At 38.6% G+C, this 17,992-nt stretch overlaps 1 protein-coding gene across 1 annotated transcript in view; it reads left to right on the top strand.

Moving 5' to 3' along the window:
• Positions 1–35: 35 nt before the first annotated feature.
• The window catches only part of RPAP3 (RNA polymerase II associated protein 3), a 40,291-nt gene continuing 22,334 nt past the window's right edge, over positions 36–17,992 (top strand). The window contains exons 1-7 of the mRNA XM_060657848.3: positions 36–137; positions 3,021–3,204; positions 4,227–4,367; positions 7,893–8,015; positions 8,846–8,973; positions 15,990–16,111; positions 16,829–16,899. Coding sequence (XP_060513831.3) covers positions 3,052–3,204; positions 4,227–4,367; positions 7,893–8,015; positions 8,846–8,973; positions 15,990–16,111; positions 16,829–16,899 — 738 coding nt within the window. The 5' untranslated portion in view covers positions 36–137; positions 3,021–3,051. The remainder of the gene's footprint in view (positions 138–3,020; positions 3,205–4,226; positions 4,368–7,892; positions 8,016–8,845; positions 8,974–15,989; positions 16,112–16,828; positions 16,900–17,992) is intronic.

Below are 17,992 nucleotides of genomic sequence, written 5' to 3'. Positions count from 1 at the left end.
GCGCATGCTCCGCCCGGACGCCAGGGGGCGGGGCGACGGCACGCGAGGTCTTGTGGGAAAGCTCAGGAAGGCGGGGCTCGGCGTGAGTTGCTGCGAGCCTGGGATGCCGGCCTTGCGGGCAGTAACGGCCTGGTGAGGTGAGCTGGCCTTGTCGTTATCGCCGGCTTTGGCAGCCGACGGGGCTTTTGGGGTCGCGTGGCTCGAAGGAGGCGCGCGGCCGTGGTCCCGGGTGAGGCGGAGGGCGTGAGGGCGTGAGGGTGGGCGGCGAGGGCGCGGCGGTGTCCAGGGTAGCGGCGTCCCGGGTGAGCGTTCCGGAAGGGGCTTGCTCGGCGCGCCCGGGTCTGGACGACCTGCCCTGCTGACCGTCCCTCCACCCCGGCTGCCCGGGGTACTGGGCGGGTTTGCGGTGGTCGGACCGCAGACCCACTCTCCCGAGAGAACTGCGGTGGGGCACGCCCCCTGTCGGCGTCGGTGTGCAGTGTTCGCTCGGATATTGAGTGTAAAAGTGATACGCCCCGCGCTGGAAGTTTCTGGGTGCTTGCTCCGACTCGAGCCTCGTCGCAGGTACCGTTGGGAGCCATTGCGCCTGAGGGAGCAGCAGAGGTGATGAATGAAATGGAAAAGGGTTTCGACGCTTTGCAGCATCACAGTGGCTTGCTGCGGCTTTATTCCTATTTTTGAGCCCCCAGCAAAGCACTATACTGGTTTCGCTTTATTTTTTTAAATGAGATCTACATATGTGATCAAACATGGGCACTGCCTGAAAAGAATCTTAAACTTAGTTTAGGTTCTAGGGCCAGGCTAGGGGTCAGAAGACCTATCTGCATTTGCAACCGTTAGAAAACTAATTTTTCTAATTTCTCTCTCTCCCTTTCTACTCCCCCACTCCTCTTAAGCTTTGAGTCCCCTCCCACCTTTTTGGGAACTTTGTCCCATCACTCACCCTTTTTCCTAGATCTTATCTTGTTTCTCTTCGCCAGACTATACTCCTGAGCAATCTTAGATTATTACAGAATCACGATAATCCCAATATAATCTCATTTACTCAGCATCTCATTTTATTTCCACTTTTTCTTTAAATCTCAATAAAATTCTTAATAAATCTTTACATGACCAAATATAATGCACTTTCATTACTCTTAGATGATCTTTGTGTCATTTGGCACTGCTAACCTCTCTCACCTGGAACTCTTAAGAATTCTATTCGGTGAAATTACTCGCCCAAGTTTTCCTACCAACTCTCTAGTTGTTGCTGCCTAGTTTTTCCTGTGTGTGTTGGCATCTCTTCCTCTGCTTGTTCCCCAAATGATAGTGTTTTCCAGGTTCCAGTCCCTCCCCACCCAAACCTGTAGTCACATTGATTAAGCATGTCCAAATCCATGATTGCAATTTCCACCTTTATGCTAGCGACACTCAAATTTGTATCTCTAGCCCTGTGTGACTACCTATAACTACCTACTGGTTATATCCTGATCTTCCATAAGCACCCAGTTCAGCATATCTCAAACTGAGATATTTGCCTTTCCTCTTGTCCTCCAATCCTGAAACTTTTTCCTTTTCTTTCTTTCTTTTTTTTTTTTAAAGGTCTAAAGAAAAATTTTTTAAGTAATCTCTACACCCAATGTGGGGCTTGAACTCATAACCCCAAAATCAAGAGTCACATGCTCCACCAACTGAGCCAGCCAGGTGCCCCCTTTTTTTCCTTTTAAAATTGTGATCCAGACTCAAAATGGCACTACTAATTTAACCAGGCTCCCAAGCCAGAAATCTAAGACACTGGTTAAGTCCTCTGCTCCCCCACTCCTTATGTGAATCAGTCATCATGTATCTTTTATTTTCCCACTATAATACTTTTCACATAGCTTTCAGACCTCATGGCATGGCATTTCAAGATCTGTCCCATAGCCACCTCGGCCTTCTCTCTCATCATTCTCTTTCTTAGTCCTTCAGTCTGCCTGCCCACTTCCCCATGGTTAATCACTTGGCTGGCCTGTTTGAAGCTTGGCTAGTTACAGCAACTTTGGGGACTCTTTCCTTGAACCCACCACCCTACCCACCATCTGATTTATGCCTGTCCTTTGTTGTCAGTCCCACAGCATCTCTGTGTACCTCTATTTAGCACAGTTGCTCTCAACCAGGAGTTAATTATGCCTCCCAGGTGACATTTAACAATGTCTGGAGCACTTTGTCACAGTCTGGAGGGGAGGGGGAATACCGCTACCTAGTTGGAAGAGGCCAGAGATGTTGCCAACCATCTTACAATGCGTAGGACAGATCTCCTACCACAAAGAATAATCTGTCCCGAAATATTGATAGCCCTAAGGTTAAGAAACCCTGCCTAGCCTAATAATTTGTTGCTCAGTACTTGATTATTTTGCTTCCTTCTCCACTAGACGTAAGACCTTGTCTTGTGTTTACAGGGCCTGTCACATAGCAGAAGTTCAATAAATTTTGAAAAGGAGTAAAGGAGATAATTAGGATTAATTTATTTTTTTATTTTTTTAAATTTTTTTAACGTTTTATTTATTTTTGAGACAGGGAGAGACAGACCATGAACAGGGGAGGATCAGAGAGAGGGAGACACAGAATCTGAAACAGGCTCCAGGCTCTGAGCTGTCAGCACAGAGCCCGATGCGGGGCTCGAACTCACAGACCGCGAGATCGTGACCTGAGCCGAAGTCAGCCGCTTAACCAACTGAGCCACCCAGGTGCCCCTAGGATTAATTTATAAGCTAGAGATGGGCACACAGTCTGCTACCATGGGCTACTTGCTCATTTCAGTGATTTCCTCATTGCCTTTCATTTACATTGATTGCAGCGACTCCCAGACTTGTCTGTTTTTCATTTGTTCATTCAGCAAACATTGATTCATCTAAAAAATGATACACTGATGTTTTCTTTCTTCAGCATCACTTTAGGCTCTCCTCTATCTATGTTTTTTGACCATTTATGAAGTGGTAAAAAGTAATTAGCTAAGCTTCAAAAAAATAAACCAAATATTTTCGTTTAATTCTTGTCAGAGATTGGTTGGTCAAAACTCTGCAGGCCATAATGACTTCGACAAATAAAGCAATTGAATTACAACTACAAGTGAAACAAAATGCAGAAGAATTACAAGACTTTATGAGAGATTTAGAAAACTGGGAAAAGGATATTAAGCAGAAGGATATGGAACTAAGAAGACAGAATGGTGTTCCTGAAGAGGTAAATTTCTTAATTAAATTCTACTTTAGCATCCAGCATAACTAAAGTGAAGCAGAACCATTAAAAAATTTTTTTTAATGTTTGTTTATTCTTGAGAGAGAGAGAGAGAGAGAGAGAGAGAGAGAGAGACAGAGCACAAGCAGAGGAGGGACAGATAGAGCGGGAGACACAGAATCCAAACCAGGCTCCAGGCTCTGAGCTGTCAGCACAGAGCCTGACACGAGGCTTGAACCCATGAAGCATGAGATCATGACCTGAGACGAAGTCTAACACTGAACTGACTGAGCCACCTAGGTGCCCCAAAGCACAACCTTTTAAAATGTTTTGTGAAAATACTGAATTTGAAGTGATTTGCTGCCTGTCGGCATTCTGAAAAATTCTGCTTTTTAAAGTCTTTGTAATTATTTATATTAACTACATGAAGACATTTTAAGACTTAGCGAATAGTTCCTGAAAAGAAGGCCATGTGAAAATTCTTAAGGTAAATGAGTAACATCATATAATATTTAGTGTGTATATATATTATACAGATCATATATAATTATATATTTCATGATATATTAACATACAGTATTAGCATATAATGTAGATGGTACAACCAAACGTTTTTCTTAAGAGTGTGCATTTAAATATGGATAGCTTTTTCATACTAATGATGTGGAGGCAGTTCAGTTTGCTGTTGTACTACTGCTAATTCATTATAGTAAGGCCGAAGAGCAGGCAGGTTTGGAAGTGTGCATTTAGGATTGCAAATTAAATGTATAATGAAACTTTCTAGATACTAACTTTTCTTGTGACTAAACAATGCTCAACATTTGTCAGAGAATGAATTTAACATTTCAGGCATGAATTATCGTAAGTGAAGATGGTAAATTGATATTTTTACATACTTAAAAAATAAAAAGTACTTCCTACTTGAAGGTATAATTTAGTGAGAATTTTAAACATTGCTAGTTACACAAAAATGTAATTAATAGAGCAGGGCTTAAAACATTGTGTGTGTTTTTTTCCCCTGTCCCTAGAATTTACCTCCTATTCGAAATGGGAATTTTAGGAAAAAGAAGAAAGGCAAACCTAAAGAGTCTTCTAAAAAAACCAAAGATGAAAACACAAAAAACAGGATAAAATCTTATGATTATGAAGCATGGGCAAAACTTGATGTGGTAAGTTAATCTACTCCTGTGCTTCTTAGTATTTGAATAAAATTATCTCAGAGTTAGCTAAGAGTCATGGGTTAAATGAAAAATAAAGTTCTTATGCCTGTTTTTGCCATTTGGATTGTTTTATGTGGATACAAATTCATTCATAGTGCTCTTCAATTTGCTACATTATTTTTTTCTCCTGCAGCCCTCTTTCAGTGTATAGTGGCTAAAACAGCCAGTGTTCTTTTCTTTTTTTCCTATTTTTTTCCTTCCTTTTTTCTCTTTTTGCAAAAATAATATGTAGAGGTCCAGTGTACTCTTCTTCCAGTTTACCCCAGTGGTTATATCATCCTTAACTACAGTGCAGTATCAAAACCAGGAAATCGATACGGTACAACGTATGTATAGTTCTGTGCCATTTTATCCCACGAACACTTGGGTAACCACCATGGCATTTAGAACTCAAAACTATTGCATCACCACAAAGATCTCTCTTGCTGTCCATTAATACTTGCACCCACATCCCTCCTCCCCACCGTCTCTAATCCCTAGACAGCCAGAATTCTAAGATAGTAATAACTCCCAGAAAAGAAGGACTCTGCTATATGTTTTTATAGACTGAGGGACCTAATACTGGCTGAAAGGGAATGCCTTAGTGTCTAGTCTTGGGGCTGTGGCTATGGGACAATAAAAGTAGGCCTCTCTTGATCCCCAGAGAATGGGCTTCACCCTTCTAGATGAGGGTAAATCTGTTTGCCTCCCATCTCCCACACGTAACACATGGTATAACTGGAAAATTACCACCAGTACTCTGCCTCCGAACCCTCTACGTAGTGCTTCAAGCAGCCATCATTAGGTCAGCCTGTGAAAGGCAATCTGTTGGTCAGCCTTATTCTAGACTCTCACCTACCTTAAGGGTTGATTTGGTTTGATTGATCTGAAATATATATTCCTTTTTAGTCTTTCTGAAAGTGTTAATGTGATAGTCGATTTATACAAAAGAGTAAGTGAAGATATATGGTCTAAAGCATAATAATAAAATGAATATGTGAGCCCACCATGTAACTTACAGAGAATTTTTCAGTCCTGTTGAAGCTACCAGTGTGCTCCTTTCCTACCCCATCTTCTTTTCTCCCCCTCTACTTCCATAGATAACCACTCTTGTGATTTTTGTGTTTGTTATTTTATTTGCACTTTACTGTTTAACATTTTTATTTGAGGTTATACATACAGTAAAGTGCAAAAATCTGAATTTTTGCTCATATGTATACTTGAGAAACCACCATCCACATCAAGATAGAAGACATTTCCAGCATCTCAGAAACCTCCCTTTTCAGTTGATTGCCCCCCAAAGGTAGCTGCTGTTGTGATCTCTAATATTTTAGATGAGTTTTGCCAGTTAATGGAATTTCATATAAATGTATCATATAGTATACACTCTTTTTTTTTTAGCTTCGGTACTAGCATTATCTGACATTGATCCGTATTGTCAATAGCAGTAATTTGTTTTTTTCATTGCTGATCAGAATTCCATTGTGAGAGTATATCACAATTTGTGTATCCACTCTTCTGTTGACATACATTTGGGTTGCTATTATAAACAAACCTGTTATGAACATTCTTGTATGTGTCTTTTGATGGATATAAGCACCCGGGGGGAATTTGCCAGGTCATACTTTATATACACATTTAGTTTTAGAAGATACTGCTTAGTGGTTTTCCAAATTAGTTGTATTTTTCTTAATGAAACCAAGGCTAATTGACTCAAGATGGAGCTGGCACTATTAATTAAATAGTTTGCTATCTGTTTCAGTATTGTCCTGATGTAAGAGAAGTATGGTTTTAGCTCTTGAATTTATTACTGTGGGAAATGATACTTTCTGAACATGACTTTTACTCTGCTGAGTATTATATAGTCCACTTTGCATTTTTCGTGACCTTACCCCTCATTATGTAGCCTTTTCCTTTTCATAAGGTGGTATCTTACAATGCTTTTTCTTGAAAGGCATCATCTCAGATCATTACCTAGAGAGGTGCTTTCTACACAAACGTTTGTTCATTCAGCAGATACTGATTGAACTGCTTTGTGTGGTCAATGCTGTCATGATGTACTGCATTGCTTGATGTCATTTTAGTGTATCTATGCAAGATAATAGGTGTTTACTTACCATCCGCTCTAGTTCAGATCTGAGCATCCTGCTTTAGTGTCCTGCTGCTGGTGGTATTATACACATATAAACATAGCAGGAATGGATAATCTTGTCTCGTTAATGTTGGTAGGGTGGTGGTATTTCTGGAATCTTCATGCTAACACACAGCTAAGCTTCAGTCTATCTCTTAATGTTCATTCAGTGTAACTAAGCATAGATTTTATTTTTTAATTTGTCAATACTTTTTTTTTTTTTTTTTTTTTACATAAAATAGTATGCTGTTTGTTAAATGCAAAAACGATTTTGTTTACATAATTGAAGTTTTTGTTTAAATGAGCTTTAGTGGGGGTTCTTGGGTGGCTTAGTTGGTTAAGCATCTGACTTCGGCTCAGGTCATGATCTCACCATTCATGAGTTGGAGCCCTGCGTCGGGCTCTGCGCTGACAGCTCAGAGGCTGGAGGCTGCTTTGGATTCTCCCTCTCTCTCTCTCTGCCCTCCCCCACTCACACTCTGCCTCTCTCTCCCCAAAATAAATAAAAACATTAAAAAATATTTAAATGAGCTTTAGTGAACTCTTTAATGCTTACTAGTTTAAAATCTCTTTGTAAAAACCATTCTTTTATCATATATATTTAAAATATATTGATGGGGTTCATGAGATGATTTATTACCATGAAAGGAAAGTGTGATCCCAAAGAGATTGGGAATTGCGGGACTAGCATAATACATATTTTCTTTGATAGTCTGCTATATTTTTGGAATTCGCTGAGAAACAATACAACAGCCGCGGACAGAGGAGTCAGATTTGCCTGGGTTCAAATCCTGACTTGACCACTTATTAGCTGAGTGATGTTGAGTTAACAAACTTCTGTGTTTCGGTTCCTTGCAGTGAAAAATGGGTAACTACACTTACCTCATAGGTTTTTTGAAGATTAGGAGTTATTGTGTTCTACAAGCAGTTTTTAATGTTTTAAGATTAAGGAAGGAAAAAGCGTTTTAGTAAAAAACACTCTCTTGGCTATTGGTTGTTTATTATATTAATTTGGGGTTATTTGCAAACTTTGGTTATGTCAAGCTAATACCTCACTACTAATAGTTTGTGACTTAGGGGTGTTTTGTGGACCCTATTGACTTAGCTTACTTTATGTGTTCAAAGGTAGATTCTTTAAGTGGTTTGGATCTTGGTTTTCTAAGGGTACATTTTTCTCTGGATATAATCCTAACCATGAGGGGTTATTTGGGTTGAAAGCAACCTTAGACCTTTACATCTTTAGGTGATAACAACCTAAGTTCTATTGAGTGTCCTTTTTTTTTTTTTTTTTTTCTTTTTTATGTCTTCTTTATTTTAATGGTCATGTAGTTATGAACACTAAGTTTTCCTACTTACAATTTCAGGACAGCATCCTTGATGAGCTTGATAAAGAAGAGAGTACCCATGATTCTGTGTCTCAAGAATCAGAGTCAGAAGAAGATGGGATTCATGTAGATTCACAAAAGGCTCTTACTCTAAAAGAAAAGGTATTCTTTAGGTTAGCATTAGTTTCCTTCATGTAAGCAGGATATGTAGAAAATCACATGGCTCCCATTATTTCTTCAACATAGTTTGGGGGGTATTCAAATTTTAAGTTTTTATTGGCTGTACCCATATCAAGAGAGAGTAGAGCTTGTTGATTAGGAACGTATGCTCTGAAACCAGATTACATGGGTTCAGATCCTGTGACAAGTTCTTTAAATTGCTTGTACCTCAGTTTTCTTAACTGTAAATATCAGATTAATATTATTAGTAAATTTCAATGGGTTATTATGAATATTAAGGGAATTACTATATGTAAAGTGCATGGACTGTACAGAGAGTCGTTTTAAGATTTTTTGTAGTAGACAAAAGTAACTTAAAATCAGCATGACATGAGTATTAAATTCCACTCCTCCATATCACAGGCCATCTTTGGTTACTTTTTGGAATGTTAAACATCCCTCTTTGGAAAAGCCTTGTTATAAAACTAGGCTTTTCAAAAAGCCTTTTGCTTTTCAAAAAGATGGAACTCTTTTCAGATTAAACTTCATCTTGATGCCTTTCTTTTGTTACATTTCTGTGGGTTATTGTCAGTAAAAGGTATATAATGCTAGGTGTGTTACTCATTTTTCTACCAGGGCTTTTGGATTGTGCCCATACAATGACTATATAGTGAATTATCAGCATTTGTTGAAAGACCGTTTTGCTTAATTCTGTTTTCTTTACTGTTAACCTTGATTACAGAGCTAATGAGTTAGAAAGCTATGCATAATATTGAAAGCAAATGTCTCTGGAATTCTGTGCCAGTATGTATCTGACTCATATGCTTTTTCAGGGCAATAAATACTTCAAACAAGGAAAATATGATGAAGCAATTGAATGCTACACCAAAGGCATGGATGCTGATCCGTATAATCCTGTGTTGCCAACAAACAGAGCGTCAGCGTACTTTAGGTTGAAAAAGTAAGGGATTTCCATAATGTGTGTGAATATTTTATGTGTGTATCAACACTGATTGAAGAAAAGAATCTTTCATACACCCAGGCAATGACATAATATTCAGAAATAAAAAGGCATGAGTTACTAAGCCTTGAAAAGTCGTAGAGAAACTCCAGACACATATTTCTTCTTCTTTTTTTTAATAGTGTTACTGACTTTTTATTCTCATTACTAAGCATAGTAAAACAAACCTACAATCATTTGCTTTCATTATAATTTCTTGAACAAAAGAGCATTTGGCAGTATTAAGGACATAATCTTAGAGCAGTCTTTTAAATGAAATCAATTTGGCTTTATAAAAATTTCCCACATGGCCTTTCTTTTCCAGATTTTCAACATAAAGTGGTAAAAACTTGTCCCAAATTTTGGCATTTGCATGCAGAGTAGCATTTGGGAACCATACATCATAAAAAGATAACTGTCATCTTCCCTTGAAAATGGGGGTGAGGTCTTCATTTTTTTTTTTCTTCCAAGTTTTCATTGAAATTCCAGTTAACATACAGTGTAATGTTAGTTTCAGGTATAGAATGTAGTGATTCGTCACTTAATACAACACCTGATGCTCATTACAAGTGCACTCCTTAATATCCATCATCTGCTTAACCTATCCCCCCACCCCAGCGTAACCCACCTCCCGTCCAGCAACCCTCAGTTTGTTCACGAAAGTTAAGAGTCTGTTTCTTGCTTTGTCTCTCTCCCTCCCACCCCAGTTCATTTGATTTGTTTTCTAAATTCCACATATGAGTGAAATTATATGGTATTTGTCTTTCTCTGACTGACTTCATTTAGCATAATATTCTCTGGCTGCCTCTGTGTTGACACAAATGGCAAGCTTTCATTCTTTTTGATGGCTAAGTAATATTCCGTTGTGTATAGATACCGTATCTTCTTTATCCATTTATCAGTTGATGGACATTTGGGCTCTTTCCATAATTTGGCTATTGATAATGTTGATATAAACATCAGGGTGCATGTATTTAGTATTTTTTAATGCTTTGGGTAAATTTCTAGTAGTGTAATTGCTGGAATTTAGGGTAGTCCTCTTTTTAACTTTTTGAAGACCCTCCATACTGTTTTCCACAGTGGCTGTACCAGTGTGCCTTCCCATCAACAGGGTAAAAGGGTTCCCTGTTCTCCACATCCTTACCAACATCTGTTGTTTCCTGCGTTGTTAATTGTAGCCATTCTGACAGGTGTGAGGTGATACCTCATTGCAGTTTTGATTTGTATTTACCTGATGATGAGTGATGTTGAGCATCTTTTCATGCGTCTGTTAGCCGTCTGTACGTCTTTGGAGAAATCACTATGCATGTCTTGTGCCCACTTCTTCGCTGGATTATTTGTTGTTTTGGGTGTTTTTGATCAGTTCTGTATAGATTTTGGTAACTAAACCTTTATCAGATATGCCATTTACAGATATCTTCTCCCATTCTGAAGATTGCCTTTTAGTTTTATTGATTATTTCCTTTGCTGTGAAGAAGCTATTTTTTTAAATGTTTATATATTTATTTTGAGAGAGAGCACAAGTGGAGGAGGGGCAGAGAGAGAAGGAGAGAGAGAATCCCAAGCAGACTCTGCCCTATCAGTGCAGAGCTCATCACAGGGCTCAATCCCATGACCACCAGATCACGACCTGAGCCAAAATCAATAGCCAGATGCTTAGCTAACTGAGCTACCTAGGGGCCCCCAGAAACTTTTTATCTTGATGAAGTCCCAGTAGTTCATTTTTGCTTTTGCTTCTCTTGCCTCAGGAGACATGCGTAGTAAGAAGTTGCTATGGTTTAGGTCAGAGAGGTTGCTACCTGTGTTCTCTTCTAGAATTTTAATGGTTTCCTGTCTCACATTTAGGTCTTTCATCCATTTTGAATTTGTTTATTTTTGTGTATAGTGTAAGAAAGTAGTCCAGTTTCATTCCGCATGTTGCTATCCAGTTTTCCCAACACGATTTGTTAAAGAGGCTTAAAAAAAAATTTTTTTTTTTTTTAATGTTTATTTATTTTTGAGACGTGGGAGAGAGACAGAGGATGAGCTTGGGAGGATGAGCATGGGAGAGAGAGGGGACACAGAATCCGAAGCAGACTCCAGGCTCTGAGCTGTCAGCATGGAGCACAGTTGGGGCTCGAACCCACGATACATGAGATCATGACTTGAGCCGAAGTCAGATGCTTAACCAACTGAGCCACCCAGGTGCCCAGAAGAGGCTGTCTTTTTTCCATTGGATATTCTTTCCTACTGTTACTGTATTATTATCAATGAGTTTCTTTAGGTTTGATATTAATTGTTTTACATATCTGGTGCTCTCATATGGGGGCATAAATATTTATAATTAAGATCATCTTGTTGGATAGTCCCCTTATTATGATATGGTGCCCTTCTTCCTCTCTTGTCTTTGGTTTAAAATCTAGTTTGTCTGGGGGTGCCTGTGTGGCTCAGTCAGTTAAGTGTCCCAATTCTTGATTTGGGCTCAGGTTATGATCTCATGGTTTGTGAGTTCTGGCTACACAAAGCCTGCTTGGGATCCTGGGAATCCTCTCTGTCTCTGTCCCTTGCCCGGTTGCACACACGCGTGCACTTTCTCTTTCGAATAAATAAACTTAAAAAAAATAAGCAAAATCTAGTTTGTCTGATATTGCTACTCTGGCTTTCTTTTGGCTTCCATTTGCATGATAGATGGTTTTCCATCCCCTCATTTTCAGTCTGCAGCTGAGTCTCTTATAGATAGCATATACATGGGTCTTATTTTTTTTATCCATTCTGACACGTCTTTTGATTGGAGCATTTGGTCCATTTACATTTAGAGTAATTCTTGATAGATATGAGTTTAGTGTTATTTTATTGTTGTTTCTGGAGATTTTCTCTATCCGTTTCTAGTCTTTGTTGTTTTTGGTCTTTTCCCACTCAAAGAGTCCCCCTTAATATTTCTTGCGGGGCTGGTTTAGTGGTCACGAACTCCTTTAGTTTTTGTTTGTCTGGGAAACTCTTTATCTCTCCTATTCTGAATGACAGCCTTGCTGGATAGAGTATTCTTGGCTGCATATTTTTCCTATTTAGAGTGTTGAATGTATCATGCTACTCCCTTCTGGCTTGCCAAGTTTTTGTGGAGAGATCTGCAGCTTGGCCTTATGGGTCTTCCTTTGTAAGTTAGGGACTTCTTTTGTCTTGCTGCTTTTAGGATTTTTTTTTTTTTTTATCACAGTATTTTGCAAGTTTAATTACAATATGTCTGATGTTGGTCTGCTTCTGTTGATTTTGATTGGAGTTCTCTGTGCCTCCTGGATTTGGATGTTTATTTCCTTTCCCAGATTAGGGAAGTTTTCAATTATTATTTCCTCAAATAAACCTTCTGCACCCTTTTCTGTCTTTCTTTCTGGGACTCCTATGATACAAATATTACTACATTTGATGGAATCACTGAGTTCCCTAGTATTCTCGTGATCCATAATTCTTCTCTTTTGTTCAGCTTTATTATTTTCCATTATTCTATCTTCTGTATCACTTATTTGTTCCTCTGCTTCTTCCATCGTTGTGGTCATTACATGCAGTCTGTTTCAAATCTCAGTTATTGCATTTCTCATTTCTGACTGTTTTTTAGCTCTTTTTTCTCTGTGGTACGGCTGTCCCTGATGTCTTTCATGCTTTTCTCAAGACCACCAAGTATCCTTTTAAGTGTTGCTTTAAATTTTCCATCAGGCATATTACTTATGCTTTTTTTCCATTAGATCTCTGTTCAGGATCTTTTCTTGTTCTTTCTTTTGGGATGAATTCCTCCATGTTGGCACTTTGTCTGAGTCTCTGTCTTCTTCTCTGTGTTAGAAAAGCCTGTTATGTTTCCTGCTCCTGAGAGTCATGGCTTTGTGAAGAAGAGGTCATATAAGTGTCCAAGGCGTGGAGCTTCAGGAAGTGTCTCTGGTGTGTGCTGCATGCACTCTGCTGCTGGGTTTTGGCTGCTCTGTCTTTCAGGTCATTCATCTGCAGAGACTCTCCTTGCCTGCAGTGGGCAGTGTTTGGATTAGCCAGAGTATGGGGAGTTTTAACTAGGTGTGCTTTGGTCCACTTATTAAATGAGACCTAAGTCTACTTCCACTAGAACCAGAGCTTTGCAGAACTCTATGGCCAGTAGCTGTGGTGCATGAAGAGGTTTCTGCTGGCTTTCTGAGGAAGGGGCCTGCTGCTCTGCGACTTAGGCACTCTTGCCTGAGAAAAGCAGTGCCAGTGGAGCACAGGTGGGTGTGACTTGGTGTGAGCAGGTAGGGCAGCCAGTGTTGGCACCGTGTTGTTTACTGAAGTTGGTTTATGCTGGGTGGTAGGGGAGGGAACTGGTGTCAGCCAGCTCCTTTGTCCTCGGAGAGGGGTCTCTGTGCTCTCAGGGAAGCATTCCAGAAGAGCAAATAATTTTCCCTTGTGCATCCCAGGTGGTTTTCAGATTGCTGGTTTCATGCTCTTTCCATGTTGCCTGCCTGGAACAGTGCAGTGCACTTTGGGCTCTGTTGTAGCCAAGGCTGCTGACTTTTAAAACTCCAGACTTTAGGGACCTGGTCTGGTGGGGACCCTCGCTGGTCTTCTGGAGGAGGGTCTCACTGTGCTGGGATGGATGCAGTTTTGACCAAGAAGGGCAATCGCTATAGCTCAGGGTCATGGGATTTGGAGCAAAGCAGGTTAAATAGCCAGTGTCTGGGTTAGCTGCGCTCAGTCAGTGTCTCTGTGCCTACGCTGAGAGGTGTGGGGTGATGGAAATGGTTCTTTCATCCCCGGAGAGGCCCTTTTTTGAAAGCCACCTCTCATAGATGTGCTCCAAGAAAAGGGAACAATTTTAGGGGATCCTCAGATCACTGTACTGTCTGCCCCAGGGTTGTTTGCCTGCCTGCCCTCCAGGAGTAGGGCGGTGCCCTTCAGGGCTCTATCCTAGCCCTGCCCTATGACCTCTAAAACTCCTGTCTTTGAGCCCTGCTGGTTGCAGAAACTAGAAAATTAGTCCCTTGTTTTCCAAACCAGTGGCTTTGGGGAAGTGTTCTCCCCTTGCATTTCCCGGTGTGCTCTCCTCTCTCTTATCTTTCTTCACCACCAGGGCTTCCTCCCTGTATCCATTTTCCTGGTGCTGGATTGTTGGTTGCCTCCTTTCTTTCACTCTTTCCTTTTCTTCTCCCTCTTTCCCCCCCTCTCTCCCTCCCTACCACCCTTTTCTCCCTTCCTTAAAGCAGTGATAATGTTGACAGTTTTGTAGGTTTCTTGGGGTTGGGTCACAGGATGTATATATACGTTCTACTTACATGGTGATGACCAGTTGTACAAGTAATGCAAAGGTAGTTGTAGAAGTTTATGTTCTCATTAGGAGTGTGTGTGGATGCTTGCTCCGTGTCTTTACCAACACTGGTAGAATCGGGCTTCTTAATTGTTTTCAGTCAAGTGGGTGCAAAATGGTAATTCACCTTGGTCTTAATTTGCATTTCCACAACTGCTAATGAGGTTGAACATCTTACATATTTATTTGTCACCTGTATTCCTTTGTTTCCCTGTGAAATGCCTGTTTTGTCTTTTGGGCATTTTTCTGTAAGTCTGTTTTTCTATTGATTTTTAAGAATTCTTTCGGGATACTAATCCTTCAGTGTTTATAATAATTATTTCCCCCCAATCTGCAGCTTTGCTTTTTTTCTTTCTCTGTGAAGTCTCAATGAGCAGAAATTCTTAATTTTAATATATTTCAATTTATTGTTTTTTTTTTAGAGGTTAGCACTTTAAAAAATATAATTTGTTACAACAGTAGTTTCCCATGCTAAGCTCATAATAGTCTTCTATATTTTCTTCTAAAAGTTTTTAAGTTTTAATTTTCATGTTTAAGTCTTTATGTATGCTGAAGGTAGAAGTCTAATTTCGTATCTTTTCATATGACTATTTCAGTCATGTCAGTCTTATTTATTGAACATCCACACTTTCCCCATGGATCTGCAATGCCACCTTGTCGTATGCTTAGTTTGCATGGATCTCTTTTTCTTTCTTTTTTTTTTTTTTTATGTTTATGTACTTATTTTGATAGCGAGAGAGGGCAAGGGAGGGGCAGGGAGAGAGAGAATGCCAAGCAGACTCCGCACTGTCAGCACAGAGCTTGATGTGGAGTTCAGTCTCATAAACCATGAGACCATGAACTGAAATCCACTGAGCTCAACCCACTGAGCCACCTAGGTGTTCCACATGGTTCTCTTTTTCATCATTCTGTTCTCCAGTTGATCTGTTGCCTATCCGTATAACTCATTCCATACTACCTTTAATTGCTATAGCATTATAATAAGTCTCCATATTTGGCATAGGACATGTATTCTTACCTTATTATTTTTTGGGAATGTCTTGGGTATTCTTGGACTTTTGCTTATCAGTGTAAATACCGGAATCATCTTGTCAAACTCCTTGAAAAATTCTGTAGGTATTTTGATTCTAATTGCTTTGGATTTATAGATCAGTTTGGAGAGAATTATATTGCTATGGTTTTGTGACTTAGTATAAATCATGAATATGATATATCTCCACTTAAGTCTTTAATGTTTTTGAAGACAGTCTTCAAATGTTCTGCATATGGGTCTTACATATCTTTTGTTAGATTTATTTCTGTTTTTTTGTTGTTGTTGCTTATCTTTAGTAAAGCAGTCACCTTGCAAACTTTCATTATTACTAACAGTGTCTCCAGATTGTTTTGAGTTTTTTAGGTAGACCATCACATCATCTGAGTTTTGTTCCTCTCCAGTCTTTTAGCTGTATATTTCTTTCTTGTGAAACTGCATTAGCCAGGACCTCTAATATAATACTGACAGAAAGCAGTGGTAGTGGGCATTCTTTTTCGTTTAGAGGGAATGTTACTTACATCTCACCATCATGAATTAATGCTTTTCAGTAGCCTTAAGTAAATAAAAGAAGATGGGATTTCAGAAACAAATTTTGAAGTTTTGGTTTGACAAATGAATATTATTAACTTCAACTTTTTTAAATTGCAGATTTGCTGTTGCTGAGTCTGATTGTAATTTAGCGATTGCCTTGAATAGAAGTTACACCAAGGCTTATACAAGACGAGGTGCTGCTCGATTTGCTTTGCAAAAGTTAGAGGATGCCAAAAAAGGTATTAATATTTTCATCTTATTATTATCTAAAACACTCTTTAATAGTTTAATTTAACAGATGCTATACAAAGAATACTAGGTAATCACAGTTACTACCCTCAGAGAGATTTCTATATTTGAAGAAATCTCATTTTTGCTACTTTGGGAAGGAATGCATTATTTGCCACCAATCAGACTTTGGTTCAAATTCTTACTCCACTGTGTATTAGCTATGTGACCAAGGGGAAGGTTGTGGGTCCCCTATGATTTTCAGTTTTCCCACCATAAAATAGGGATTAAAGCATCTTGTTGGATATCGTGAGGCAGAGAGGCACGGCACATAGAGTCCGTGACATGTTTTTCTTCATTTGTAAAGTCTAAGCCTTTTGTTACTCCATAAAATAAGTTTGTGTACTATAAATCATAAAATCTGAATAAAGTTGATAATCTAATAGGATTCTGTGTTTCTGGTTTTAAGATGTACAACTTAATGATAGTAAGTGTCCTCCCTGGGGCTGGTGGAAGAGGGTGATTTGTCAAGGGATTCTGTTAGGATTTTGTTTGTCTTGGTGGAGAATGAAGATAGTCCAGTAACCGTCCTGTTGGTTAGTATTTCTTGGTTCCTCGTAATTTTGCTGTAGGATGCATGCCTGTTTGTCACATGTAGCAAATGATTGTTCTATGGAATTTTTTAATATCTTGTCTTTCACATATTCTTTATCTTCAAATTTACTTAGATTATGAAAAAGTATTAGAACTAGAACCAAATAACTTTGAAGCAACGAATGAACTCAGGAAAATTAATCAGGTAAAACATAGTTATTTAAGTGCATTACTTAACGTTTATTTGATGAAGTAAAGGTTTTTGCATAGTCTTTGTACCATAGATTACTTAATATAGACTTTTTCTAATTTTAATTCTTTGTACTGTACAGTTTTACTAAACAAATTTGCAAGCTAGAGGAAGTAGAATAGTATTTCAGGATCCCTAGGAATCATCATTTAAAAAAAGTCATCTGAGAGACACCTGACTGGCCCACTTGGTATAGAGTATAAGACTCTTGATTTTGGGGTTGTGAGTTTGAGCCTCACTGTTGGTGTAGAGATTACTTAAAATCTTCAAAAAAAATCACTGGAGGTTTTTCAACTCCTGCTGCTTTATTTTTTCCCAGATGACAATTATTTTTCTTTATCCCCATAATTTTTCTTTTTGGCTTGTGCTTTTATTTCTGTACTAAGTTTTTGCATATTTCTTTGATTTTGTTAGTTTTAAGTTGTTCTGTCTTTATAGTTTATATCTTAGCAAAAACAATACTAATTTTTTAACAGTAAGAAAATACTTAAAAAGTTTTTTGTCAAATTATACTGTACAGTTACATATTCCTTTCACTTTGCTGTTGAATCAGAGTCATAATTATTGTGCCATGCATTGAAACTTTGAGAAAAAAGTGACAATGATTGGGGAAAATCTGCTTTTAAATATTGCCATTACTTATAGCACATAAAATCTGTTGATAAATATATCAACTGTCTTATAATTGTGAACTGTGTTATATATTTTTGTATTTTGTCTGAGGTCAAGTAATGACTATGAATATGAAGTTTGAGAAATTTGGTGATGTCTTGATTATCCGTTTATTTTTGAAAATAGTTTCTAGGATGGTGCCTGGCCTGTGTAGAATTTCAGTAAATATTTGTTGGATAAATAAATGAACAACTACCATTAGTGATTTTAATTGGAATAAGATGTGTATTAAATTTATTATGTATCTGTTTTGTTTTGTAATTTGAATTAGATTTTGAATTAGAGTGAAAGATATTATTTCAGTATTAATTTGAAGTATGGTAGAAATTCTAATATATTTGAGTAATTTAGTATTTCACAGTGAAATATGTATGCA

This window comes from Panthera onca, chromosome B4 (assembly GCF_046562875.1).
Source record: "Panthera onca isolate mPanOnc1 chromosome B4, mPanOnc1 haplotype 2, whole genome shotgun sequence".
Classification (NCBI taxonomy): Eukaryota; Metazoa; Chordata; class Mammalia; order Carnivora; family Felidae; genus Panthera; species Panthera onca.
This window is presented reverse-complemented; position numbering and strand designations above follow the sequence as displayed.